This window comes from Achroia grisella, unplaced genomic scaffold (genome assembly GCF_030625045.1).
Source record: "Achroia grisella isolate CSIRO2021 unplaced genomic scaffold, CSIRO_AGI_Agris_v1 utg478, whole genome shotgun sequence".
NCBI lineage: Eukaryota > Metazoa > Arthropoda > Insecta > Lepidoptera > Pyralidae > Achroia > Achroia grisella.
Window position 1 is genome coordinate 4288270 of NW_026712882.1, and position 24085 is coordinate 4312354.

A 24085-nucleotide genomic window follows, 5' to 3' on the forward strand; every position below is an offset into this window, starting at 1 on the left:
ATTTCATGCTGATGAGGCTAAGAAGATTTTCCAATTAACTAAGTAGATATGTACGTACATATTTATTGTCGTCAATCTAACTTTTGTTTAATAAAATAAATAACATTTGTAAAAGGAGCGTAAGTTCACATGCTTTTTGTTTAAAATAGATAATTATGCTGACTACAAGTTATACGTAATATTTATTTTCAAATTAACAAGCTTAAGTTATTGGACTCCTCTGTCGGAATCGAGTTTTTTTACAATTGCGCTTTTATTAGCCCGAAAACTGACCGATATGATAACACTGAGTAGCAGTCAATGTCAAGAAAGTCTCCTTCACAGTAGTACAGAGTAGAGCAGATCTGCAGATAAATCTGTGGCTCTGTGAATAATAAAAGTTTTGCATCAGTCAGTTTCTGAATTTTGAAATCAATTAAATAAATAAAGTATTATGTGGTTGTCTGTAATAAAGAAAATATAGTGATGACTATATTACAGAATATTCTCGTGCTAACATAGTTTTGTCTATTTAGTTTAGTGTGGCAAATAGTGGTATAGAATTAACTTTTTGTTGGTGAACTCGTTCTTGACATACAACTATACTTACTGTATCTTAGATTTATCAATAATAGTTATTGAATGGATTTACCTATATAGTTAAAACTGTCAGCAGTGTACTTGCCTCCTGTATGGTCAGACGCGGTGACTCCGGCTATGTATATAAACGATGAGTGGCGTTTTAGCAAGATGTAGAGTGAGTTCGGAACAGTTGGATTTATTGCTGTCTTTTATGGAAGAACACCTCGACTTTGCTGCAGGCAAGCAATCGATATATTCGCGCTTTAGCTCAAGTAAATTGTGGAGACTACTCGCGGAGCGCCTGAACGCGGCGGCGGCTGACAGCGGCGGCGCACGCAAGTCGCCGGACAAGTGGTGTCGGGTAAGTACACTACACCTGCCTATTATACTTTCAACATTGTTTGTTTATATCATTGCAATAATAAACAAGCTGATGTAGAATTTATCCTCAGCAGAAGCGGCGACCAGAGTTGGGTAGACAAATATTGACAGCATCACACAATTCAGTGTCACAACACCTGTATTGCCATCCCTGAACTTAAAGTATTTCACTGTCATGTCAGTATCTTCTCATTATTTACTTATTTTCAAGAGTCAGTAACATATGTAATAACTACTTCCCGGAGTCCATATGCTCTGGTAACCATTTATCATCAGTTGGATTATATATTTGATTGCTAACAGAAATAATCACCTTTTAAAATAGCACTTAGCTAGGGGATAGAAATAGGTGAAATTGAGGTATCTATGCAGACTTAACTTTTTATTTTTAAACTTTTGTGTTTAGGTTCTTGTTGTTTCATCTTGTAAAGGTCTCCTTTTAGTAAATTAAGAAGTTTCTTTAGCCCTTCCCAGGTTTTTTATATGTGTAGAGTTATTACATAAGTGCTTTGTTAAATGAATCTGTATAATTATAAAAATGTACAACATTTATTTGAAAAGAATACGAGCTGAGTTTCGTATAAGTTCTTCTCATAGTGAAATCATTCTGAACTGATGATAGATTTGACATATCATAAGAGTCTTGAACTTGTTTTATAACCATCATATATTACAGTAGTGTTTTGCCTATGTAATTTGAACAGAAAAAACTCATAATAATTTAGTCTCTTCTACAATTGTTACAGTATTGGGCAGACATAAAATATAAGGCACGCAAGAAGTCAGCAGCGGGAGGCGCATTGGGGGATCTCTCTACTGCCGAGGAGCGTCTCCGCAATATCCTCAACGGTAGCGGCAGAGAATGTGAGTGATTTCTTTGTATGCATTCGTCAGCGCATCAAACAATGTATAATGTGATGACGTGATACGGTGTGCGCAGTGCCGGGCGGGCGGCCGGGCAGCCGCTCCGACGAGGACCACAAGCCGCCGCCCGACGACGACATGTGCTCGGAGGGCTCGGCCGACGCGCCGCGCGTCTCCACCGAGGAGGTGCTGGCCGAGGCGGCCATGCGCAGCGCGCTCGCGGCCGAGAAGCAGGCCGAGGCCGTCGCGCAGGCCGTCGACCTGCTGCGCGACCTGCTGGCGCTCATGCGCGACCGCGCGCCGCCCTACGCGCCCCACCCGCCGCACCAGCCCCACGCGCCCCATCAGCCCCACGCACCCCACCCGCCCCACCAGCCCCACGCGCCCGACCACGCGCTCGCGCCCATGCAGCAGCACCATCACCACCGGCTCTGACTGCCCCCGAAATTATTGCGTATGCAGAGTTTTCACTTGGTGCTCGTTCTGAAGGGACGCTACTGTTGAATGAACAATGTTAATTACACTTCTGATCATACTGAAGCCTCTTAAATGGGATATTTCTCAACCCTATACATATGTAGTCTTGTGATTAAAAGCCATACTGCATCTAGATTATTTTCTTAAGATTTTTTTACAATAAATAATCATTTATTATAACATTTACATTTGTCCCATTAAATAAAAATTATAAAAAGATAGATAACTATTCATATACATATGTTTAAATGATATTCCACATTAACTATCAATAGAATTTATTCACAACTTTTCTATTTCATAATTCAACATTTGCTTTGTTTTATTATATATGTACAATAGTAAAGAAACTAACAATATGCATTGAATGAATTTTTATATTTACAAAATCATTCATGGCTAACTGAAAATGGCCTAGTAAATGGAGCAGGGTTTGTATGTTATTTCATTTTATTCCGGCCAGTTCTTGACGTTTATATATATATATATATCGGTCGTGATGTAGTCGGTTCAGATAGATGCTAATGTATTCATAGCTCAGAATCACTACTCCAGGTGGGACGCAAAGAAAAAATATATTAACTATACACATAATGTAAATGCGCGATCGCGATAACGCCGATATCGAAAGCGAGCGTAATTAGGAATAGAGATAATAGTCCCTGCATAATTGTGCCTATTTTAATTATAGTTGTATCGATTTCGTTTAATCCTAGTTTCATTGAGACTATCCTAGTGGTCGTAAAATATAAACACTTATAGTACGTGACATGCGAGCGTCTGTATGGTGTGCGAGATGCACTGCTGCGACTAGCGAGCGGGCGGCAGCAGGCCGACGGCGGCGGCCACGCGCGCGTACACGTGGTCGGCGCGGCGCCGCGCACGTGCCGCGCCGGCCCGCAGCACGTGCCGCACCAGGCGGGGCTTCGCGCGCAGCGACTCGGCGCGCGCCCGCAGCGGCGCCAGCTCGGCGGCCAGCGCGCGCGCCACCAGCCGCTTGTACTGCGCGGTGGTGAGCCCGCCCGCCGCCTCCACCGCCTCCTCGGCCGACAGCCCGCCCGCCAGGCAGTGCAGCGCCACCAGGCTCGCCACGCCCGGCCGCCGCTCCGGGTCGTACGTCACCTGCACGGTTAACATCCGTCGTTCGTGTTCGGCGACGAGGTAAATATATCTGCGTCGGCCGACTATTAGATTTAAGATTCGATAGCACCGTTAATGATTTCGATAATAAATAAATATTAAAGTAAAAAACCAGTGTATTTTATTTTTAATGGTTCCCAGTAGAAGATTACAAACCCGAACTTCAAACCTACGACACTGATGTGTCACTAAAAAATGTTAAAAATCAATAAAACTGTGAGGATTAATACGGTGACATTTAATATAAATTTCAAATTAAAAACATCTGTTGTCACAACAAATTGGTGACATGACAAAAAAACTGAAATTTTTTATTATGTACAATTGTGTGATGATTGATAAATCACTTATATTAGGACTCACCTGGGGTGTAAAATCTGTAACAGCTTTTCTGATCTTAAGAGCGATAACATCGTCAGAGTCGGTCAGCAGTATCCGAGATTTAGGATCTGGATCCGATTTAGACATCTTTTTTGAAGGGTCTCGAAGACTGCGTAAACGGTCACTGCCGTCATCTGAATAAAATAATAGAGTTGATTAATGATCATATTATAGTATGTTAGACCCTCAAATAAATGTAAATTATTTATATTTTAAATAATAGGTCTACTAGATTCTTATCAGCTTATAATAATGATGTAGTATTTGATCGGGCTGATGAGTTACCACCAGGCAGTAGCGCGCGCGGCGTGGGGAAAGGCTGGCAGCCATAGCGGTGACGGAACGTGCGTACGAGCTGCGCCGCCACCTGAAGATGTTGCGCCTGATCGGCGCCCACGGCCACGTGCGTGGCGCCGTACACGAGCACGTCGGCCGCCTGCAGCACCGGGTACAGCAGCAGCCCCAGCGGGACCTCCTTGAGCGCGGCGGCCTTCTCCTTGTACTGCGGCAGGTGCGCGAGCCGAGCCTGCGTGGCGAGGCACGCCAGCAGCCAGCACAGCTCCGCGTGCCGCGGCACCGCCGACTGCGTGAACACCACGCTGCGCTCCGGGTCCACGCCCGCCGCCAGCACCAGCGCCGCCAGCTCCAGGGAGTTATCCCGCAGCGCCTGTGGGTTCTGGACCGCGCCCCACTCTTATTGACCATATCATACACATTTTATTTTTATGAACTTTTAATAGCGAACAATCTGACAGCCCACCTGCACCACCAGCACTATGACATCACATTGTCATATGACACCTGTGACACTATATTGGTGCCTAAATGGATAGTTAGATAGACACCCGCACAGATGAGTTACTTTTCGTCATCACTACACTATTGCCTGGTTAGTGACCTCTTTGTTTACCTTTTTAGTAAGTTCTAAACAAACGCAGTAAACTTACATGATGCGTTGTAAGGGAATGTAGGTCAGCTATGAAGATCATGAGGTCTTCGCCGGCATCCTGCAACTGTACGCATCGTCGCAGAGCGCCAAAATAATTGCCAACATGTAGCGCCCCCGTAGGCTGCAATCCTGTTATCACGCGGCGAGGCCACTCTTCGCTTTCTGCTTCACTTTTCTGAAATCACATAATAATTTATGTGAAGTTCTTCGATTTTAAATTCAATATTTTTAAACACACACCTTGGTGCAGTAATTGTGCCCAAGTCCACAGTAATGAAAACGACGTGGATACCGTCTCAAATTAACTATACTTCGTCTAATAAATTCCATTGCAATGATAACTTCCAATAACTTTATTTAATATTTCCTAATAATTCATACATAATGATGGTCTAAGGTTATTTAATACGATATAATCAAAATCAAATGTAACTTATATGTACATTTGACATTGTCAAACTTGTGTCACTCAAATGTCCGAAGTCGAACGATACGTATTCGTTGTGTCAAATCACAGAGCAAGGAGTGTCCAACAAGAAGAGCAAATAATCACTACAATAAAAACGACCGAGTAAAGAAAAGAACGAACCTTATTCCGTAATCATTCAAACAAGTTTGTTTTAAACCTTGAACCGTAATGTCTGAACAACAATTAGAGCAATACTGTTTATTGTATAATTAACAAACTATTTAACTCTCTTCAAACCACTATTACTAAAGTTCACCATTTTTGGCACATTGACACTTTGAAATTAGTCAAAATAATTATTATTGACAAGTCAAGATTGTCATGTCAAATACTATCGAATTCTTTGACAGTCTTAAGTACAGAAATTTTAAATGAAACTTTCAAAATTTTCTAAATTGAATTATATAAATAGTTCGATATCGTTGTGACCCCTAGGTCACCGTGCTAGGTACTGTACTATACTGAGTACAGTACCATAGATTTAAAAGGCCGTGAATTTGACCTACAAACACTTAAATATTGTATAAGAAATCATTTTTATTACTAACCCTCCGGTAATAGAAACGCCGATAACAAACCAAACTAATCAGAGATAAGGTCTGTATCGTTTGAGTATATCAAACCTAAATTTAGGATTCCGTCATCTGCTGAAGAAACTGCTCTCTCGTTCAAGCTGACTGATTTTTATCGTTATCCAAACCTATCAACATATATTAACCAGATGGAAGGGGCTTGTTAGTAATATGGACTATTAACTTCATTGTTAGCAATGTACTACGTTAGATTGACCACCAAGCGGTTCCCGCTGGAAACAATTATGATAAAAATAGAATGAAGTCAGGTGACTTCAAGTTTGAATTTAAAAGTGGATAGCCGCCAGCCGTTAGTGTAGTGTAGTAGAAGTAGAAGGGTGCACCATTCCATTATCACTCTTAAAAAACATATAATTCAAATCCATCAATCATATTCTATTAATTAACTATAAAGCATTAATAAATCTAATTATTGGCATTTAATGTGAAATAGAACTTCATTAGATACAGTTGCAGGTGACAGTTACTATGATGAGTGAGTCCTTTGTGATCCCGTACTCACAGGATAAAGACTATCTAAGATGCATATTGCACATGTGACAACATACTTTACTATTATTGTATATACAGTATCAACTTGACTCATGTTTGGAAGTGAACGGTGGGTATGGTAGAAACATGGAAGTTGGATATGGCCACAATGATGTCTTACTCAATAATAACCAAACGTAAAAGTATAAAAAAAAAAGAAAAGAAAAAAAAGAAAAAAAAAAAAAAAAGGGAAAGGGAAGTGATAAGGGAAAAAAAAAAAATTGCCGAATTACGACAAAAAGTGAACTGTGAAATTAAACAATCAATAATTAAACAAAACCTGGACTATAACAAATAGTGAACTTTGAAAATAGTGTTAAAATAAGATTTCATATAATTGTATATGCAGTGTAAGAATTCATAATGTGTATTGTTACATTATGAATTCTTACATTGCACAATGTAATGAAAACTGTGAAATAAGTAGTAGTGTAAGATTTATATAATTGTATATGCATATTGATAAATCTAATCCTCCAAATAAAGATGGGTGACACTGCATGTTGTCAACTCACCCGGCCGGCCAGCGGTGGTTCTGGGCCAGACGGATAAGGTCTGCCTCGGTGTCACTGTTAGGCAAATTGTAACATCTCGGCTGGAGTTGTACAAAAATGGAAATTAAATAAATATTATAATATTAAAGTAAATTAAAAAAGGCACGGACGAATATGTCTGTGGAAAAATGTATTTAAATATAAAAAAAAAATAACAAAACTATTTAATTATAAGCAGTGGTTGCTCCCTATCATACAAAGTTGCATTCATGTACATTGCGCTGAATGTATTTCTCTCTCTCTCTGCCTAGCCATTTGCTATATCGTTTGGGGTCGACTTTCCTAGTCTTTCTTCGCCAGGCACATCTGTCCTGGGTCTTTGAGTCGGTTACTCAACGACTCAGAACACATGTGTGTATGTATTTGGATGTATATGTTTACAAGAGATGTGTACTCTCCATGGTATGAGTCCTACTTGAATTGGGACGAGATATATGATAGGGCAAGATTATATAATTATTATTGGCATATGCACAATGAATAATTATCATAATATAAGTATAGTTACATCAAAGGCATACAAGTTTAAGTGGTCTATTCTCTATAAAGCAATATAGATATTAAAAACGAACTTAAAAGTATATAAAATTCTCGTGTCACAGTTTTCATTCCCATACTCCTCCGAAACGGCTTGACCGATTCTCATGAAATTTTGTGAGCGTATTGAGTAGGTCTGCGAATTGTCCAACATCTATTTTTCATCCCCCTAAATATTAGGGGTAGTCCACCCCTAAATTTTTTTTTAATATAAGGGAATGTAGTAGTAATGACTGTATTTTGTATGTAGTGAATGTTCCACAAACGTTATAGTTTTCAGAGTGGAGGCATGGAGGAGTGCGCGGCGGCGGCGGCCCGGTGCGTGCGGGGCGCGGGCCGCATGGCGGCGTGGCGGCTGCACGCATACGGCGCGCCGCATGGGCTGCGGCTGGAGGCGGCGCGCGTGCCGCCGCTGCGCGCGCCCGACGAGCTGCTCGTGCGAGTACACGCCGCCTCCCTCAACCCGCTCGACGTCGCCATGATCGGTGCGTACGGCGACGCGCGGCCTGTAGGACTGTTCAAATACCATTAATAAAAAAAATTGTATACAACATTTTCGAATGAGAGTAATGAGCCTGTAGCGCGGTGGTTATCACCCCATCATTGTAGAATAGAATAGAATAGAATAGAATAGAAAATCATTTATTCAAATAAACTTAATTTAAGCACTTTTGAATAGTCATAACAATTTGTTTTTTATCTACCACTCGTTCGGAAAGCTGTCTCATCACAAGAAGAACGAGCAAGAAACTTGTGTGTTGCTCTTTTAAATAATCCTTGTAAGTTTACATTTACAAGTCGAAACGTGTGAATACAAACTACCAACAAGCACTAATTTTTTGGGTCAAATATAATCATGCAATAAGATTAAATCAGTCGTAGTGATAAGAGCAGACCAGTCCCTACAAGCAGCACTCGTTCACGAGTATGACGGATGAGCCAGCCATCACTGCGCTCGACCATATTTTAGGGAGCCCATTGACCCGGCCCACCACGCCGCCACATGTCTGGACATTTTAGTGAGCATGACTACTCATTCCACACGACCACGTCACAGCTACAAAAATTACTATATGGTAGTTACAGTATTCGCACTTTACATAAGGATGCATGCGGCAATCAATACAAAAGCCGCTACGCTATCATATATCAAATATAGAAAGCAGTATGAAAATTAAAATTATAACGTTGTCCGCAAATAAACTTATTCTTGCTATATATTGCTATCATCTATAAATTCATATATCTTATAATAGGCTTTTTTACATAACATTTGTTTAATATAAGATTTGAATTGCCTCTCTGTAAGATTTAGCGTAGACTCTGGCAGTTTATTATAGAATCTTACGCAATTACCATAAAATGAATTACTAACTTTGTGTAGACGGCATTTAGGTAAAATTAGCTTATTTTTATTGCGTAAGTTTCTACTTGTACAGTCTTTAAGTTTCTTGAAACTATCTAAGTTTTTCCTTGTATACATAATATTTTCATAAATGTACTGTGAGGCAACGGTGAGGATATTTGATTGTTTAAAGCATTGACGTAATGACTCTCTAGAACCCATACCATAAATAGAACGTATGGCTCTCTTTTGTAAAATAAATATAGTATTTATATCGGCAGCTTTACCCCATAGCAGTATGCCATATGACATAATGCTATGGAAATAACTAAAATATACAAGTTTTGCCGTCGCCACGTCTGTTAATTGCCTTATCCTTCTAATTGCATAAGCAGCAGAACTAAGTCTACTGGCTAATTTTGAAATATGGGGCCCCCATTGTAACTTCGAGTCCACTGTTATTCCTAAAAAAACTGTATCATTAACAAAATTTACTATTTCATCATTAAGCAATAGCTGCGTATTTACTTGTTTTACATTAGGCAGCGTGAATTTAATGCACTTAGTTTTGTTGGAGTTCAATAATAGATTATTACATGTGAACCAATTTAGTATAGCAGAGATAGCATAATTTACATCGTCTAATTGATTACATTGGCGACCAATTTTAAACACTAACGAAGTATCATCCGCAAATAACACTATATCTGCAACTTTCTCTACCATGTAGGGAAGGTCATTTATATAAATTAAAAAGAGAAATGGGCCTAATATTGAACCTTGAGGAACGCCCATTTTTATATTAGTTCCCTTAGACTTTACACCATCAATATCTACAGTTTGCACCCTATCCTCTAGATAACTTTTCATTAGACTTAGGTCATTATCTCTAATACCATAATATTTGAGCTTGTACAAAAGTGTTTCATGATCTACGCAATCAAACGCCTTCGACAAGTCACAAAAAACGCCGAGAGCATCCTGTGAGTTTTCCCATGATTCGAATATATGTGTAATAAGCGCTACACCTGCATCAGTAGTAGACTTGCCGGCAGTGAAACCATAATTTTTTGATTGATTTGATGATTGTAGTGTTATATATGATGTGATGAGGTGTCGCTACATAATTTATTGTTTATTGGTACATAATTTATTGGTATATAGGTAGTGAGTATACTGGTGTAATAATTGTACATTACTAAGTTTATAAAATAATACATGGCTCATTAGTAACGCGTTTTAAATCTATGTTATTGGAGACATAAACTGATGGAAAGGTACTACACGTGCCTACACGTGTAGGCAGAAGCCTTAGTGATTGGCTTATTTACTTGATTAGTTAAACAATATTTGAAAAGAAAAATGTATTATCTTTTTTTTCATAATCGTCCCGACGTGCGGCGCCGCTCCGTTACACCGTAATCGGTCTCGCAGGCGGTTACGGCGCGCGCGTGCTGAACACCCTGCGGGCCCTGGACGGCGGCGACGGCGTGGAGTTCCCGCTGGTGACCGGCCGGGACTTCGTGGGGCACGTGGAGCGCGCGGGGGCGGGGGCCAGGCTGCGGCGCGGACAGCGCGTGTGGGGGGTCGTGCCCCCGCACCGCGCCGGCTGCCACGCCGACTACGTGGTGGTGAAGGACCGCTGGGTACGTGGGGGGCGCGGGGGGCGCGGCCGGCGCGTGTGGGGGGTCGTGCCCCCGCACCGCGCCGGCTGCCACGCCGACTACGTGGTGGTGAAGGACCGCTGGGTACGTGGGGGGCGCGGGGGGCGCGGCCGGCGCGTGTGGGGGTCGTGCCCCCGCACCGCGCCGGCTGCCACGCCGACTACGTGGTGGTGAAGGACCGCTGGGTACGTGGGGGGCGCGGGGGGCGCGGCCGGCGCGTGTGGGGGTCGTGCCCCCGCACCGCGCCGGCTGCCACGCCGACTACGTGGTGGTGAAGGACCGCTGGGTACGTGGGGGGCGCGGGGGCGCGGCCGGCGCGTGTGGGGGTCGTGCCCCCGCACCGCGCCGGCTGCCACGCCGACTACGTGGTGGTGAAGGACCGCTGGGTACGTGGGGGGCGCGGCGGCCGGCGCGTGTGGGGGGTCGTGCCCCCGCACCGCGCCGGCTGCCACGCCGACTACGTGGTGGTGAAGGACCGCTGAGTACGTGGGGGGCGCGGGGGGCGCGGCCGGCGCGTGTGGGGGTCGTGCCCCCGCACCGCGCCGGCTGCCACGCCGACTACGTGGTGGTGAAGGACCGCTGGGTACGTGGGGGGCGCGGCCGGCGCGTGTGGGGGGTCGTGCCCCCGCACCGCGCCGGCTGCCACGCCGACTACGTGGTGGTGAAGGACCGCTGGGAACGTGGGGGGCGCGGGGGGCGCGGCCGGCGCGTGTGGGGGGTCGTGCCCCCGCACCGCGCCGGCTGCCACGCCGACTACGTGGTGGTGAAGGACCGCTGGGTACGTGGGGGGCGCGGGGGGCGCGGCCGGCGCGTGTGGAGGTCGTGCCGTTGAGTACGTGGTGGTAAAGGACCGCCGGGTGTGTGCTTATGACCATGTAGCAGCAAACATTATTCGTGCAAAACAGCTATGCGCCAACTGCAGGCGCGACGCAGTCGCGTCGCTTATATTTATAAGCTCGGTGCGAGAAGGTGCGCACTCGTATTGTACCACTTGTTAGGATAGGATACTAATGACATAGTTTTACGCACATAAGTTGTGAATTAAATCCGAATGAAATTGTCCACGAATACGACTAAACTAGTGGTTTAATTCTTCCCATACAAGCCACTAGAACCGTGCGTGTGTGTGTGTGTGTGTGTGCAGGCGGGCGAGGCGCCATCGTCGCTGGGCGTGGAGGCGGGCGGCGCACTGTTTGCGGCGCTGAGTGCGAGCGCGGCGCTGCGGGCGGGCGGGCTGCGGGGGCTGCGGGGGGCGCGGGGCGGGGGCGGGGCAGGGGGCGGGGGAGGGGGCGGCCCGCCCCGCGTGCTGCTGCTGGGGCTGGGCGCCGTGGGCCGCGCCGCGCTGCAGCTGCTGGTCTACGAGGGAGCACAGGTACCCAAACACTCGCCGCGAGCTTTTCTTTTCGTCGGCGAAAAGAAGAGATCGGCGATCGCCTCTATGTGATCCAGCCGTGACTGTACAAGCTCCGGGAGTTTATGATTAGAGCGTGACAGTGTAGGGTATGCCGTTGACTTCGCGTTCCCTGTGCAGGTGGTGGTGGGGTGCTCGGGTGACCTGTGCGAGTCCGCGTTGTCGCTGGGCGCGGTGGCCGCGTTCGACCGCCACGCGGCCGACTACGACCACAACGTGCGAGACGCCGGACCGTAAGTCTTCTATTCTAGATTTGTAGTCTATTTTCATTTGTAGTTGGAAATAATTATTTAGTTGTTGTAGAAATTTTTATTATATATAAAAAATCATATTTAAACAAATGAATCTGATTTAAATGTTTGAATAGTGCAAGAAATCGAACCCGCGACCATCGGAAATAAAGCGATGTGCTAAAAGGCTAAACTGGGGCCATATAGAAACCACCCTTCATGTAACCGACGGGTTTAAAATGTTTCAATTGAACGATGAACGTGTCCTACCATTCTGCTCGTTCTAGCAGAATCCTGCTATTCATCCTTAACTTGACTGTCATATCCTACTCATCAAAATATGAGTACCGTTACCACGTGGAGGTGGTTGTGTGTATGTTGTAATTCAAATATTGTAATGGGGGAAACTGTGATTGGTACAGCCTATGTTGTAAATAATATAATTGACGTAGTGGAGTAACTTGAAACAGTCATACAACTTGTGAATGGGTGCTGTTTGTGGGGAATGGTTGGTTCAGGTTGAGAACACTGTTTAGATTTTTTGATTTTTGCAATAGCATATGCTGGTGGTCACTGTATTCTTCCAAATATGAATTGTTCAAAATCTACCCTGTATCATCGTAAGCACAGATTATTATATAGAGCCCGTTAGTTTGTGTTCCCGCGGTTTCTGTTCGCCTCCCTTACCTAGTACTGAACTGACCGTACAACGGACTTGACGCGCGCGCGCTTTTGTGTTGTGAATTAAAATAAATTAGAACTGTGTTAAACCTACTGTGAAACCTACTGTGAAACTGGAAAGCTAGCGAAGATATCTTCGAGACCCTGAAGCCCAAGAAATCCGCAGAACCATACAGGTACGTGACAGACGCTTCCCTATATATATACATAGTACTTTCCCTAACATTTTGGTAGCAGAGAGTATTTTCCCTAACATGAATTTAAATGTATCTGTATTACTGTGAACATGTATGATATTTACTTGAAAAGAATACGAGCTGAGTTTCTCGTCAGTTCTTCTCATCTCGACATCGACTTCGAACCGACGGTAGATTTGACATGTCATAAGAGTCTGTAATGGACGTACATGAATAAAGATATCTCTAATTGAATTAGTGCGGGTGGTGAATGTGCGTGTCGTTCGGTAGGTACTATGCGGCGCTGGACTGCGCGGGCGTGGGCGGCGCGGGGGCGGGCGCGGCGGGGGGGCGGCGCGCGGCCCGCTACGTGACGCTGTCGTCCCCGCTGCTGCGCCGCACGGACGCGCGCGGGGTGTGGTGCGGGGCGGTGCGGGCCGCCGCAGAGCTCGCCGCACACAACGCCGGGCCCGCACACGTGCGGTGGGCGTTCTTCTCGCCCGCGCCCGACGACGTCGAGCTGCTGCGACGCCTCGCTGAGCGCGGACAGGTGAGACACCCCCCGGAGCCCGACTGAGCGTCGGTGCTGACCCCGCATAATGTTAGATCACCGTGCCCTACGAATAGACGGCAGTATCACTGCATCCCCGCGAAGTCTGTGCGACGGTGCTCCACCCCACGGTGCCCGACCGAGCCGACACTCTCCCTGCATAATGTTCCTATCGTTCACCTCGCCCTACAAATTGACGTCGGCATCATCATCCGATCCGACATACGAGCGACGGTGCTCTTCTCCGCCGCCGTCGTCAGGAGAATCCCGTCTAGAGGTCGATGCTCTGCCTCGCATAGTATTCTTATCAATAATCGTCCTCCAAATCGACTAAGTTAGTCAAAAATATGTATGTAAATGTAGAAAAGAACGTATCTGCATGTACGGGCTAGCATCGTACATTATTTCACAACATTAACATTTTATTTTACATTTCACATTTCATTAAAATCAGTTCGCATTCGGTCATCAAGGACGCCGCGCGTACTCATTACAATCATTAATCAGTTATATTTTAAGTTTCAATATACAGTTTTAATCAAGTTTCTATCAGTTTTACCTATCAGAATCTTTATAGTTTCGGTACAACCCAATCATTGGTCCTTCGAGCCGGATGTACTCAAGCTTTAGCTAGCTTAACTATGCTAGCTCGTACACTGCATTTTATGTATAGTTGCGAATAGTAAAATATGCATTGCATATGCTGCGGAATAACCCTCTATATTTACATAAAGTTAATAATAATAATCTCAAAACAATTCACACAACGCCATTTAGACCGTAGTTAAGCTAGCTAAAGCTTGAGTTATAGGCATTGGATAACTGATACAATTTTTTTTTGTTTCGTAAATATATACACATTATACCTAAAAAACACCCAGAGCAATACAATCATACTCAAGGATACAAATGTTTGTGCCGTGCGAGAAATCGAACCTGTGACCAACGGATGTAAGACGGTTTGCTGCAAACGCTAAACCACTGAGGCCATCAAATCAAATTAAAAAAAACTCTTGTCGATATTGATACGTCGATCACTTACTTAGGGAGTAGTATAGTAACATTTGGCGCGTGTTGCGAGTAATAATACCAGGTTGTTGGTTGAGACCATGTACATTATTGACTAGCTGTACACGCGACTTCGTCCGCGTGGAATTTAGCTTTCTTTTTCTAAAAAAAAATCAATTTTTTCTAAAATAAAAGTAAGCCAAGTTACTCCTTACTACATCAACTACCTGCCAAAAAAGTCCCGTCAAAATCGGTCCAGCCATTTCAGAGATTGCCGGAACAAACAGACAGGCAAAAATTGTAAAAATCTTATTTTGGCGTATGTACCATATTTATATTCTATGCATGTAATAAAGAATGGTTATTTCAATGTTACAAACAGACTTTCCAAATTTTATTTGTATGATAGATATACATAGGTAACTATGTCCCATAGTGTGTACCTAACGAGTGCAGAATGCGTGCGTCGTCACTCGACCGCTGTACATTTTCTTTACACTGCGAGTGCTCGTCCGGGGTTGCCATCACGCGGCGACATCTCTGATTAACAGATGATAACGTGATGTGCACGGAGTGATGCTGCGGTCGCCGACGACCTCAGCACGACACACCGCCGACACGTGACCTCCACGACCGGACGCTGTTGTAGTTTTATTTTATTTGTGTATATGTAAAACGAAAAAGACTAGATATACGGAGAAATATATTCACAAAGTATTGAGATAAGATTGAAGTATCAAAACTAGAGTCATTATCTAAATATATATAACTCAGAGGTGACTGACATAGTGATCTATCAACGCACAGCCCAAACCACTGGACGGATCGAGCTGAAATTTGGCATGCAGGTAGATGTTATGACGTAGGCATCCACTAAGAAAGAGTTTTGGTTAATCCTACCCCCAAGGGTATAAAATTGGGGATGAAAGTTTGTATGAAACTTTGTCAATTATAAACCGATCGGGCTGAGACTTAGTATGCATAAAGCTACTATGACGTAGGCATCCCCTAAGAAAGGATTTTTATAAATTCCATCCCTAAGGGGATAAATTAACGCGAGCAAAACCGCAAGCAAAACCTAGTCTTATATATAAAATTCTCGTGTCACAATGTTAGTTACCATACTCCTCTGAAACGGCTTGACCGATTTTTATGAATTTTTATATGCATATTTAGTATGTCTGAGAATCAGCTACTATCTATTTTTCATACCCCTAGAGTTGTTCACCCCTAACATTTTTTTTTATTTTTTGGACCATACTTTTATTTTTGTTTTGTTTTTATAACATGGCATTAAACATACATACAACTCAAATTTTTTACCCTTGTATCACCAGCTCCTATTTTAATTTATATGGCAAAACAACGTTTGCGGGCTCAGTTAGTCATTACATAGCATAAAACAAAGTCGCCGTCGCTGTCTGTAGTAGTGTAATATAAAAGAACTATAAATTCAAAATAAAAAATATATTTTTGATTAGCCAGTTACAACACCCGCGTCCACCGTTTACGTTAAGCGTCGCGTACCTCGGCGAGGACCCGTATAAAAATATGTTATAGACCCTTACGAAGGGTAAAGATTTCTCACAGAAGAAAAAAAATTGCATAAAATTAAAAGAAATATTTATTTATCATCTAACTATATCTATCTGTCACTTTTTCCAAAATTTTTACAAGCAATACATATTTTTTTTTCATGACTAATCAAGTCCTGAAAAAAAATATTTGATCAACAGCGCCATCTAGACCCAAGTTAAGCTAGCTAAAGCTTGTGTTATGGGTACTAGATAACTGATACATATATTTAGTTTTTTTTTTGTAAATACATACATACATATTATACATAGAAAACACCTAGACCGATACAAACAATCATACTCATGAATACAAATGTTTGTGCCTTGCGAGGAATCGAACCCGCGACCATCGGTCGTAAAGCGGTGTGCTAGACCGCTAGACCACCGAGGTCGTCAAAATATACACTCTACTTGGCTTTTTTTCGGCAAATGGATTTATGAAATCATTGCTGCAGCCGATGCGGTGAAAAAGAAATTACTTTTTGTAATTTTGTTTGTTTGTTTCTAACACTTTATTGTACAGTAAATACAATTAAATTAACTAAAGATACAATGATCTTAAAAAAATAAGTTGTACAATGAAGGACTTATCCCAAATGAGGGATTTCTTCCAGTCGACCTTTGAATGACTGAAAGCAATTGTGGAGTGGTGGAAATATATGATAATAACAATTAACAATTGTAATTTGTGAAATGAAAAAACAATTTGGGAAGTTAATTTTTGCTTACGCACGTTGGGGACACCCGGGAGCCCCGCATAATTAATATGACAGTAGCTACGCCCCTGGTTTACGTACACCTACACGTAATTATAATGTAACCGGCTGACCCCGCGAACTTAGGTCCGCCTTAGACTTATAATAGGTCTTTTTTTTTAAGTTTAGCTACGCTATAGATTGCTGAACGAACCCTGTTCGACAGGTACGAATAGTTTGTATGGGAAATTAAAATTGCTGTTTTTATTAATTTCTAAGCAATTTCTTCATATTTTATCACCATTTAAACCTTCCCTGGACGTCCACGAATATTTCAAGACTATAATTAACGAAATCGGTTCAGTCGTTCTCGTGTTTTAGCGAGACTAACGAAAAGCAATTAATTTATTTATATATAGATATAAGATGTGACGACTTCTATATTTGTAACACAGTCGATAATACCTACGACTGTTATGAGATGTTATTAGTAAACAATCATGAACTATCACAGTGAACTATTACGGCGGCCTCGTCACCTAATGATGATTATATATAAGTATAAAACTACACCACTTTTACTATGCGCATTAACCCCCCCCCTTCTCCCACGATCGATCCCCTGTCTAATTCAAACGGGGATCGAAATTACGACGGTCTGAGCCGAGGTTCGTACCCCTAGCGGTGCCCTCAGACTGACGTCGTATCCGTCAGGCGAGAGTTGGCCTTCAGCCGCTCCATAAATCCTTCACGCACTTGAAGTGCCATCTGCACTCGCCCCCTATCGACCGGTGAAGCTGTAAAGGCCAGCTGCGGCCAACAGCATTAGTGTCCGGAATAAACAGCGTGTTGAAAGTACGACAATGTAATCCGCACTCGACAAAATGAGCGACTTTTACTGGATCTATTGCATCATATTGTTTGGTTGTAACTTCACGGGCTTACGAAATGATCGAGTGCGAACGATACCGTACCGTATTATCTACATGAGAGATGTTAATTTGTGTGGACCGTGTAGTTGAGAGATGATCACGTTCAGGCGCCGCGCCGCGGTAAAGAGGCAGCAGCGCCGCGCGGTCGGTGATGTGATGCACACAAACACGCGGCGGATGACCTCCGTATCCGAATTTATCAATATTTCAGATAACTTTATAACCTGACATATCATATTAAATAATAACCTATTGTAATCAGTCAATATCAAAACGTTGTTTTCAGAAGCTTCTACTGTAGGAAAACAGAAGGGGAAGGTTATATTTTATGTGAAGATTATCAGAGCACGATACAATCCAACTAAACATATCGTTCAATTGTTACTATGTAGATGAACAAAAACAAACATGTAACAGTCGTGGTGCTGTATACACGTATATTTTTGTTTTCTTACATTTGCATCGACTTTGATTAATATTTTTTTTGTGCGTCAGTCGAAGTGACGACGAGGGAGAAAAATATTCATTGCAATCAATCAATACGATCTAGATAATAATGGTTATAAAAAGCCACCGTAAAAATCAGTTCTTCATAATTTTTTATTCAAATTCATATTAAAAAATCATCTATTCATGTAGGACATTTTAGCCGCTTATGACAGTCAAACTTTTTCCCTACCGTCCAGTTCAGTATATACTCGTAGATCCAATTGAGAAGAACTGGCAAGAAACACAATTGAATTACTTTTTTTTAAGCCCGTTTATTTATTTATTTGTTAAAATTTTAGATAAATTAATAAGTACTCTGCTATTGGGGACGGAAGTCAACACCAACAAAGCAGAGACTATAGAACAAGTCCAGCCTTTTTAAATTGATATATTTATGCACATAACCAATATACGTATTATCATATTATTTCTTAATCGCTATATAAATTATTATGTTGACATAAATATATAAATTATTATTATGAGGAAAAAAGAAATACGACATCTCTGAATTGCAAAGGAACAAATGAAACAAAAAAATTACAAACTAATTGAGATGTAGATAGGTAGGTTCTTTTGAGTCGGTTTAAAATAAAAGGAATTAATAAATATTAATGAATTAACACAAAATGTTGCTTGTATTAGAACATGTACGGTAAAAAGAGAGACGAGCAGACAACAATAGTCGGCCGTACGGCTGACTCCGTGATCGTTGAGAAATTTTCGGTAGAAAAAAAACCTACTTTAAATACATAGTATTTAAAGTCGGTTTTTTTTGACTACTCTAATGCTGTTGGCCGCAGCTGGGCTTTACAGCTTCACCGGACGGTAGGGGGCGAGTACAGATGGCACTCCAACCCAAAGGAAGGACTTATGGAGCGGCTGAAGGTCTACTCGCGCCTGACCGATACGACTTTAATGTGAGGGCACCGCTAGGAGTTCGAACCTCGGCTCAGGCCGTCGTAATATCGATCCCCGTTTGAATTGGACGGGGGATCGATCGAAGAGGCAACTTAAAGTCGGTAACGACTCGACAAACGTATGAGGCGTGAGGTGTCGCCTCAAGGCGGAATGTTGCAGGATGCGATTGAATTCGGAGAGACGATCTCATGTGAGAAAAGTTGTAGTTTCTCAGTTTTCTCAGTTGTGTTATAAAATTAAATTGAGATTTATATTATGCCGTAATTGAAACATTGCAAACATATTAAATATATATTCCACTGGGTAGAAGCCGGGGTTATCTTAAAATGACAAGGGTCGGTGGTTGGATTAGAGTGGAAATTCCAATGCAAGTTTATTGTCAAAATATTGTCTTGTCAACGGGTTCAACATCATTTATAATTATCAATTAATTTCAATATATTAGATATTAAGAGATTTAAAATAGAAGATAGAAATTACAGACAGCGCATTGGGAATAATTCGGGATGTTTTTTAATCTCTGTAGTATATTTGACAAATATAAATACTAAAAAACAAAAAAATTCAATCGGGAAGACGGTTATAGGTTCGCTAATGCTTGGAATCCAGTGATTGGTTTAAATAAACAAAAACAAAAATCGCCATCAGAAATTGTATTAAATGTATTTGAACATACTGTGAGTACAGTTTGCCGAGATGAATATCGAGTGAGTTCCAGTAGTAGCTACAAACGAAGACGTGTGAAGGTAGACGAATACGTGTGCCCATAAAAAGATTTTACTTACCATCTACCCGCTGTATCTTCAGTTTACCCGTGATCATGGTGGTTAAAACACTGCCGAAATATCGGGAACTCAGCAAATAAGTATAAAACGTGATAAGATCCCGTGATTTTTACTAATTACACGTATAACTAAAAAACTAGTTGAGTTTGTCGCGGTTTGGTCGCCGAAGAGTCAACACTAGGCAACAAGCTATATCCGAACTCTATTCAACACCTAATGATGCCTCGTTCAGAGGCGAAACACGTGTCGCAATATGGGTGTAGACTCAATAACGGTCGAAATTTGATCGCCATCAGAGAAGGTCGTAACGGTAGTCAAGTTTCCACACCGAATATTTGTGGTCTCACACATGATAATTGTAGCGGGACTAAACAAAATAGTATAAATCCATTGAGTAGTGAAAAATATATTATAAAGTCATTTTAGAACTAAGCAGGAGAGGGCTAGGCTAGTCGTGATTCCTCGTGACTCTAGGATATTTGCTCTCAGAGTAGAAGTCGGGGCAAAGGAGAGTCTAAATAACGACTCTACCTACCTCCTCCGTGGGGGGATTTCTAATCATTTGAATGATTAGGAATGTTTTTAAATAAACGGTATAGCAAGCGAGCTGACAGCCTACCTCGGCCACTGTCCGTCGCCTACATAATAATGTATTTATAATGTAATAATAATAACATAATTATGGTATCCCTGAACAATTCAAACAGCATCACCTCGTCCCAAGCTAAGTAGAGCTTGTTATGGGTAGTAGACAAATGATATAAACACAGTTTTTTTTATATATAATATACAAAGAAAACACTCAGACCGATACAAACAATCACTTATGAATACAAATGTTTGTACCGTGCGAGAAATCGAACCCGCGATCATCTCCGGGGTCGTCAATAAGAATGTATCCTGTACCTGTATGTATATGTATGTTATTATGTCGCCTGTATGTAGTATTCCACATGCGTTGCTATACCGGCATGGCTGATAGGCTTGCTGGTCCTCGCATATCTCATTCTCTGACCGAAAGCTTGCAATAAATCTGCTTTACTACTGGGAAATGAAGTGAGAGTCACTTCATTTACTAGTCATTTCTAGATAACCGAGTCAGTTAAACGATAGGTTTTCCTCTTTAACGTGTGAATCATATTTTTTTAATGGATGTAAATGTGATGGTGCACCCGCCTGCGCTAACGGTTTACGCTGGCGGGGCACCAGTGGAGGATGACAAGATGAACATGAGGTCAGGTCAGTTGGCCTATGCCCGATGCATCAGGGATTTGTCTTGATGGATTCTAGGGGGAACTGTGTGGAGGTCAACCTGACATGTTACATTGCAGGCATCAGGCTGGCATCAGGCTACATTACTAACAATCCTGTTTCCCCTAGTGAAGGGCACGGAAATGAAGGGCTTACCTCTCGAGAGGCTCCTTTTGAACCTGGGTCTTATATATGAGGGTGAGGTAGCTCCGCAGACGGGTTAGTAGTGAGCTTGAATAATGTATACGGTGCGTGTTCAGTTCTCGGTGTGCGTGGAGCGCGTGTTCCCGTGGTGGGAGGCGCACGCAGCGCTGCAGCGCGCCGCAGCCGGCTCCGCGCGCGGGAAGCTGCTGCTCGACTTCAGCGCACTCCCGCCGCCGCACGCGCAGACCACGCCGCCCACGCACACACACACACACGCACACAACTAGCGACGTCACACAGCGTCTGGGACTGGGCCCGTGGTGGGAGGCGCGCGGGAAAGTGCTGCTTGACTTCACCGCACCCCAGCAGCTGCACACGCAGACCACACAGACCTCACACACACAAAACTAGCGACGTCACACAGCGTCTAGGACTAGGGTTGCCAACTTTTGGCAGTAAAAGAGTATATCTGATTTCAAAGAATGTAAATAAAGAGTACAGACTTACAAACAAGAGTATCATTTATATTATATTATTAAACAGGTACTTTTTGTTGCACAACAATTTTTCATGGTTTTTGGTATTAGCACTAGTATAATAAACATTGTGTAAAAAAGTGTTTTTCAGGATACTCTATTAGTGTTTATAGAGATTATAGATTATAGAGTACGCCTACTTGATTAGAATACAATACTGTATTTTAGAGTACGGTTGGCAACCCTACTAGGTATACATATAGTTTAGTGCAAATATTCATGCTACTTGTAGAGACTGGTCTCCTTTGTAGCTATCACTGATTTGTTTTGTTACTCAAGTAACTATTTATGTATGTCAACTTTGCCTTTTAGCAGTTTGTAATAACAGAAAATTCTTTAAAATGTAATTATGAATAACATTTATTTAAATAACATTTATTGTAAATATGTACAACATTAAAAAAAAATACGAGCTGAGTTTCTTGTCAGTTCTTCTCATCTCGAAATCATTCCGAACTGACGGTAGATTTGACATATCATAAGAGTCTGTAATAGACCTACATGAATAAAGATATTTTGAATTTTTGAATTTTAAAAGAGCAGCACCCAAGTTTCTTGTAATGTCTACTTTCCGAATAAGTGGTAAAATAAATAAAATGTGACTAATCAAAAGTGAATATATTATGTTAATTTAAATAAAGATTTTTCCTATTTCTATTTCAATATTGTAGATATTTCTGACTATTAAAATAATGTTTTATGCACATCTCGCAACGTGAACATGAACACGTGTTAATTGTATTTTTCTGCATAGTTTAATACATTTGGATATAATAAATGTCACACTAAATGATTGCGAAGCCCAGCCCTACATTGTCTTTTGCTGCATTAGAACTTTAAACTTTGTAATATCGCGTGACTGATAGCTGGATGTCTATTTTAATACGTTTTTTTTTGTTTTCATTGTATTGTTGATCGTTGTACCCAAACAATGATATAAATCTACAAAATGTTGATACGTAGATATAAGTTGTTTATATTTTGTAAATATAAAATATTAGTACCAAAGTCCAATAGTATTATTTTCTTGTTTTTATCATATAACATTTGACCTTCATCTCATATCCTTATTGTTACTAACATACTATATACATAAAGAAAAAACTAGGCAGTGCGTCTGAAGCACCTTAATACTGAAACGAAACCGGACGATTTACTTCACCGGCGCGGCCGGCACTGTCTCACCTGTCACCTTACCAGAACACTATGAAAACATGGCTGTATGGGCGCAGCTCCCTTTGCCTTCGGATAAAGGACAAACAAAATAAAATCGGACCGCACAGATTCGCACAATAAAATGACTACATAGATTTTATTAACTAATCTTTATCGTCAATAAGAATAAATAAAAATGTATTATTCGTATATTGGACATAATTAATTTTTGAATTTGATTCAATTAAAATTGAATTTTTGTGTTGAATATTGTTAGTGCTAATTTTCACGTAGCTATTTTTGGTAGTTTGTGCATAAAAAGTCTAAAAATTAGATGCCAAAATACAACAAATATTAATGTGCTACGATCTAGAATCGAACCCACACTTAAAGTATACATCAAATTTAAATTCAAAAATCGTTTATTCATGTAAGACATGTTAGCCGTTTATGAACGTCATATAAATCATAACATCATAAAAAGTGTACCAACATTTTATATAACCGTACTATGTAAAAATCTTTATTTTTAAATAGCATGCGATACAAAAAATATAGGTACATACATACATTATCATTCATACTTTTTTATTACGACAGTTTAGCGCGTTTGACAACCTCACCTGATGTTGAGTGACGATACGGCCTAATGAAATGAAATGAAATTTATTTGTATAACAATTTATTCCTTCTTTACATATGTAGTATAAAACAAAGTCGCTAACGCTGTCTGTCCGTCCCTATGTATGCTTAAATCTTTATAACTACACAACAGATTTTAAGCGATTTTTTTAATAAATAGAGTGATTCAAGAGGAAGGTTTATACATATAATACATGTACACCCGTGCGTAGCCGGGGCGAGTAGCTAGTAGTTAAATAAAGGATAGGGATAAAGCCAATTTTCAGGTCCGTCTGGATCCTGTCCCTGAGCCCTGAGCCCTGTTCAATTGTAGGTAATAGGACCACAAGGAGGGATACTACCATTCCCCTCCGCAACCGTATGTTACCGTATGTACCTACCGTCCACTCTGAATTCAATACTAACAATGAAAGCAGCAAACGGTTTACTTCCGATGGTCGCGGGTTCGATGCCTCG

The 24085-nt window shown here is 41.8% G+C and overlaps 3 protein-coding genes across 3 annotated transcripts; 2 read left to right on the plus strand and 1 right to left on the minus strand.

Annotated features, from left to right (window-relative positions):
- The first annotated feature begins 414 nt into the window (after window positions 1–414).
- LOC131845614 (uncharacterized) lies at window positions 415–2456 on the plus strand. The gene is made up of 3 exons (XM_059194692.1): window positions 415–922; window positions 1689–1806; window positions 1883–2456. The coding sequence occupies exons 1-3, from the start codon at window positions 710–712 to the stop codon at window positions 2239–2241; spliced, it is 690 nt and encodes a 229-aa protein (XP_059050675.1). The 5' UTR covers window positions 415–709; the 3' UTR covers window positions 2242–2456.
- A 17-nt stretch (window positions 2457–2473) lies between these two features.
- Window positions 2474–5212, minus strand: LOC131845615 (tryptophan--tRNA ligase, mitochondrial). The gene is made up of 5 exons (XM_059194693.1): window positions 4994–5212; window positions 4752–4928; window positions 4090–4480; window positions 3787–3938; window positions 2474–3405 (listed from the first exon to the last, which is right to left on the minus strand). Exons 1-5 carry the CDS (start codon window positions 5081–5083, stop codon window positions 3094–3096), a joined length of 1122 nt encoding a protein of 373 aa, XP_059050676.1. The 5' UTR covers window positions 5084–5212; the 3' UTR covers window positions 2474–3093.
- A 380-nt stretch (window positions 5213–5592) lies between these two features.
- LOC131845616 (reticulon-4-interacting protein 1 homolog, mitochondrial) lies at window positions 5593–22195 on the plus strand. Its single transcript, XM_059194694.1, has 7 exons — window positions 5593–5819; window positions 7711–7922; window positions 10217–10428; window positions 11591–11818; window positions 11978–12090; window positions 13236–13494; window positions 21413–22195. The coding sequence occupies exons 2-7, from the start codon at window positions 7727–7729 to the stop codon at window positions 21581–21583; spliced, it is 1179 nt and encodes a 392-aa protein (XP_059050677.1). The 5' UTR covers window positions 5593–5819; window positions 7711–7726; the 3' UTR covers window positions 21584–22195.
- The last annotated feature ends 1890 nt before the right edge of the window (window positions 22196–24085 follow it).

Bases quoted from the DNA above. Each gene is read 5' to 3' on its own strand.
- LOC131845615 (XM_059194693.1), bottom strand. From the start codon at position 5,083: ATGGAATTTATTAGACGAAGTATAGTTAATTTGAGACGGTATCCACGT. The intron at 4,929-4,993 runs GTGTGTGTTTAA...ATGTGATTTCAG, and splicing joins GGCACAATTACTGCACCAAG to AAAAGTGAAGCAGAAAGCGA. The intron at 3,406-3,786 runs GTGAGTCCTAAT...TTAACCGTGCAG, and splicing joins TTACAGATTTTACACCCCAG to GTGACGTACGACCCGGAGCG.
- LOC131845616 (XM_059194694.1), top strand. From the start codon at position 7,727: ATGGAGGAGTGCGCGGCGGCGGCGGCCCGGTGCGTGCGGGGCGCGGGC. The intron at 10,429-11,590 runs GTACGTGGGGGG...GTGTGTGTGCAG, and splicing joins TGGTGGTGAAGGACCGCTGG to GCGGGCGAGGCGCCATCGTC. The intron at 13,495-21,412 runs GTGAGACACCCC...GTGCGTGTTCAG, and splicing joins GCCTCGCTGAGCGCGGACAG to TTCTCGGTGTGCGTGGAGCG.
- LOC131845614 (XM_059194692.1), top strand. From the start codon at position 710: ATGAGTGGCGTTTTAGCAAGATGTAGAGTGAGTTCGGAACAGTTGGAT. The intron at 923-1,688 runs GTAAGTACACTA...CAATTGTTACAG, and splicing joins CGCCGGACAAGTGGTGTCGG to TATTGGGCAGACATAAAATA. The intron at 1,807-1,882 runs GTGAGTGATTTC...CGGTGTGCGCAG, and splicing joins CAACGGTAGCGGCAGAGAAT to TGCCGGGCGGGCGGCCGGGC.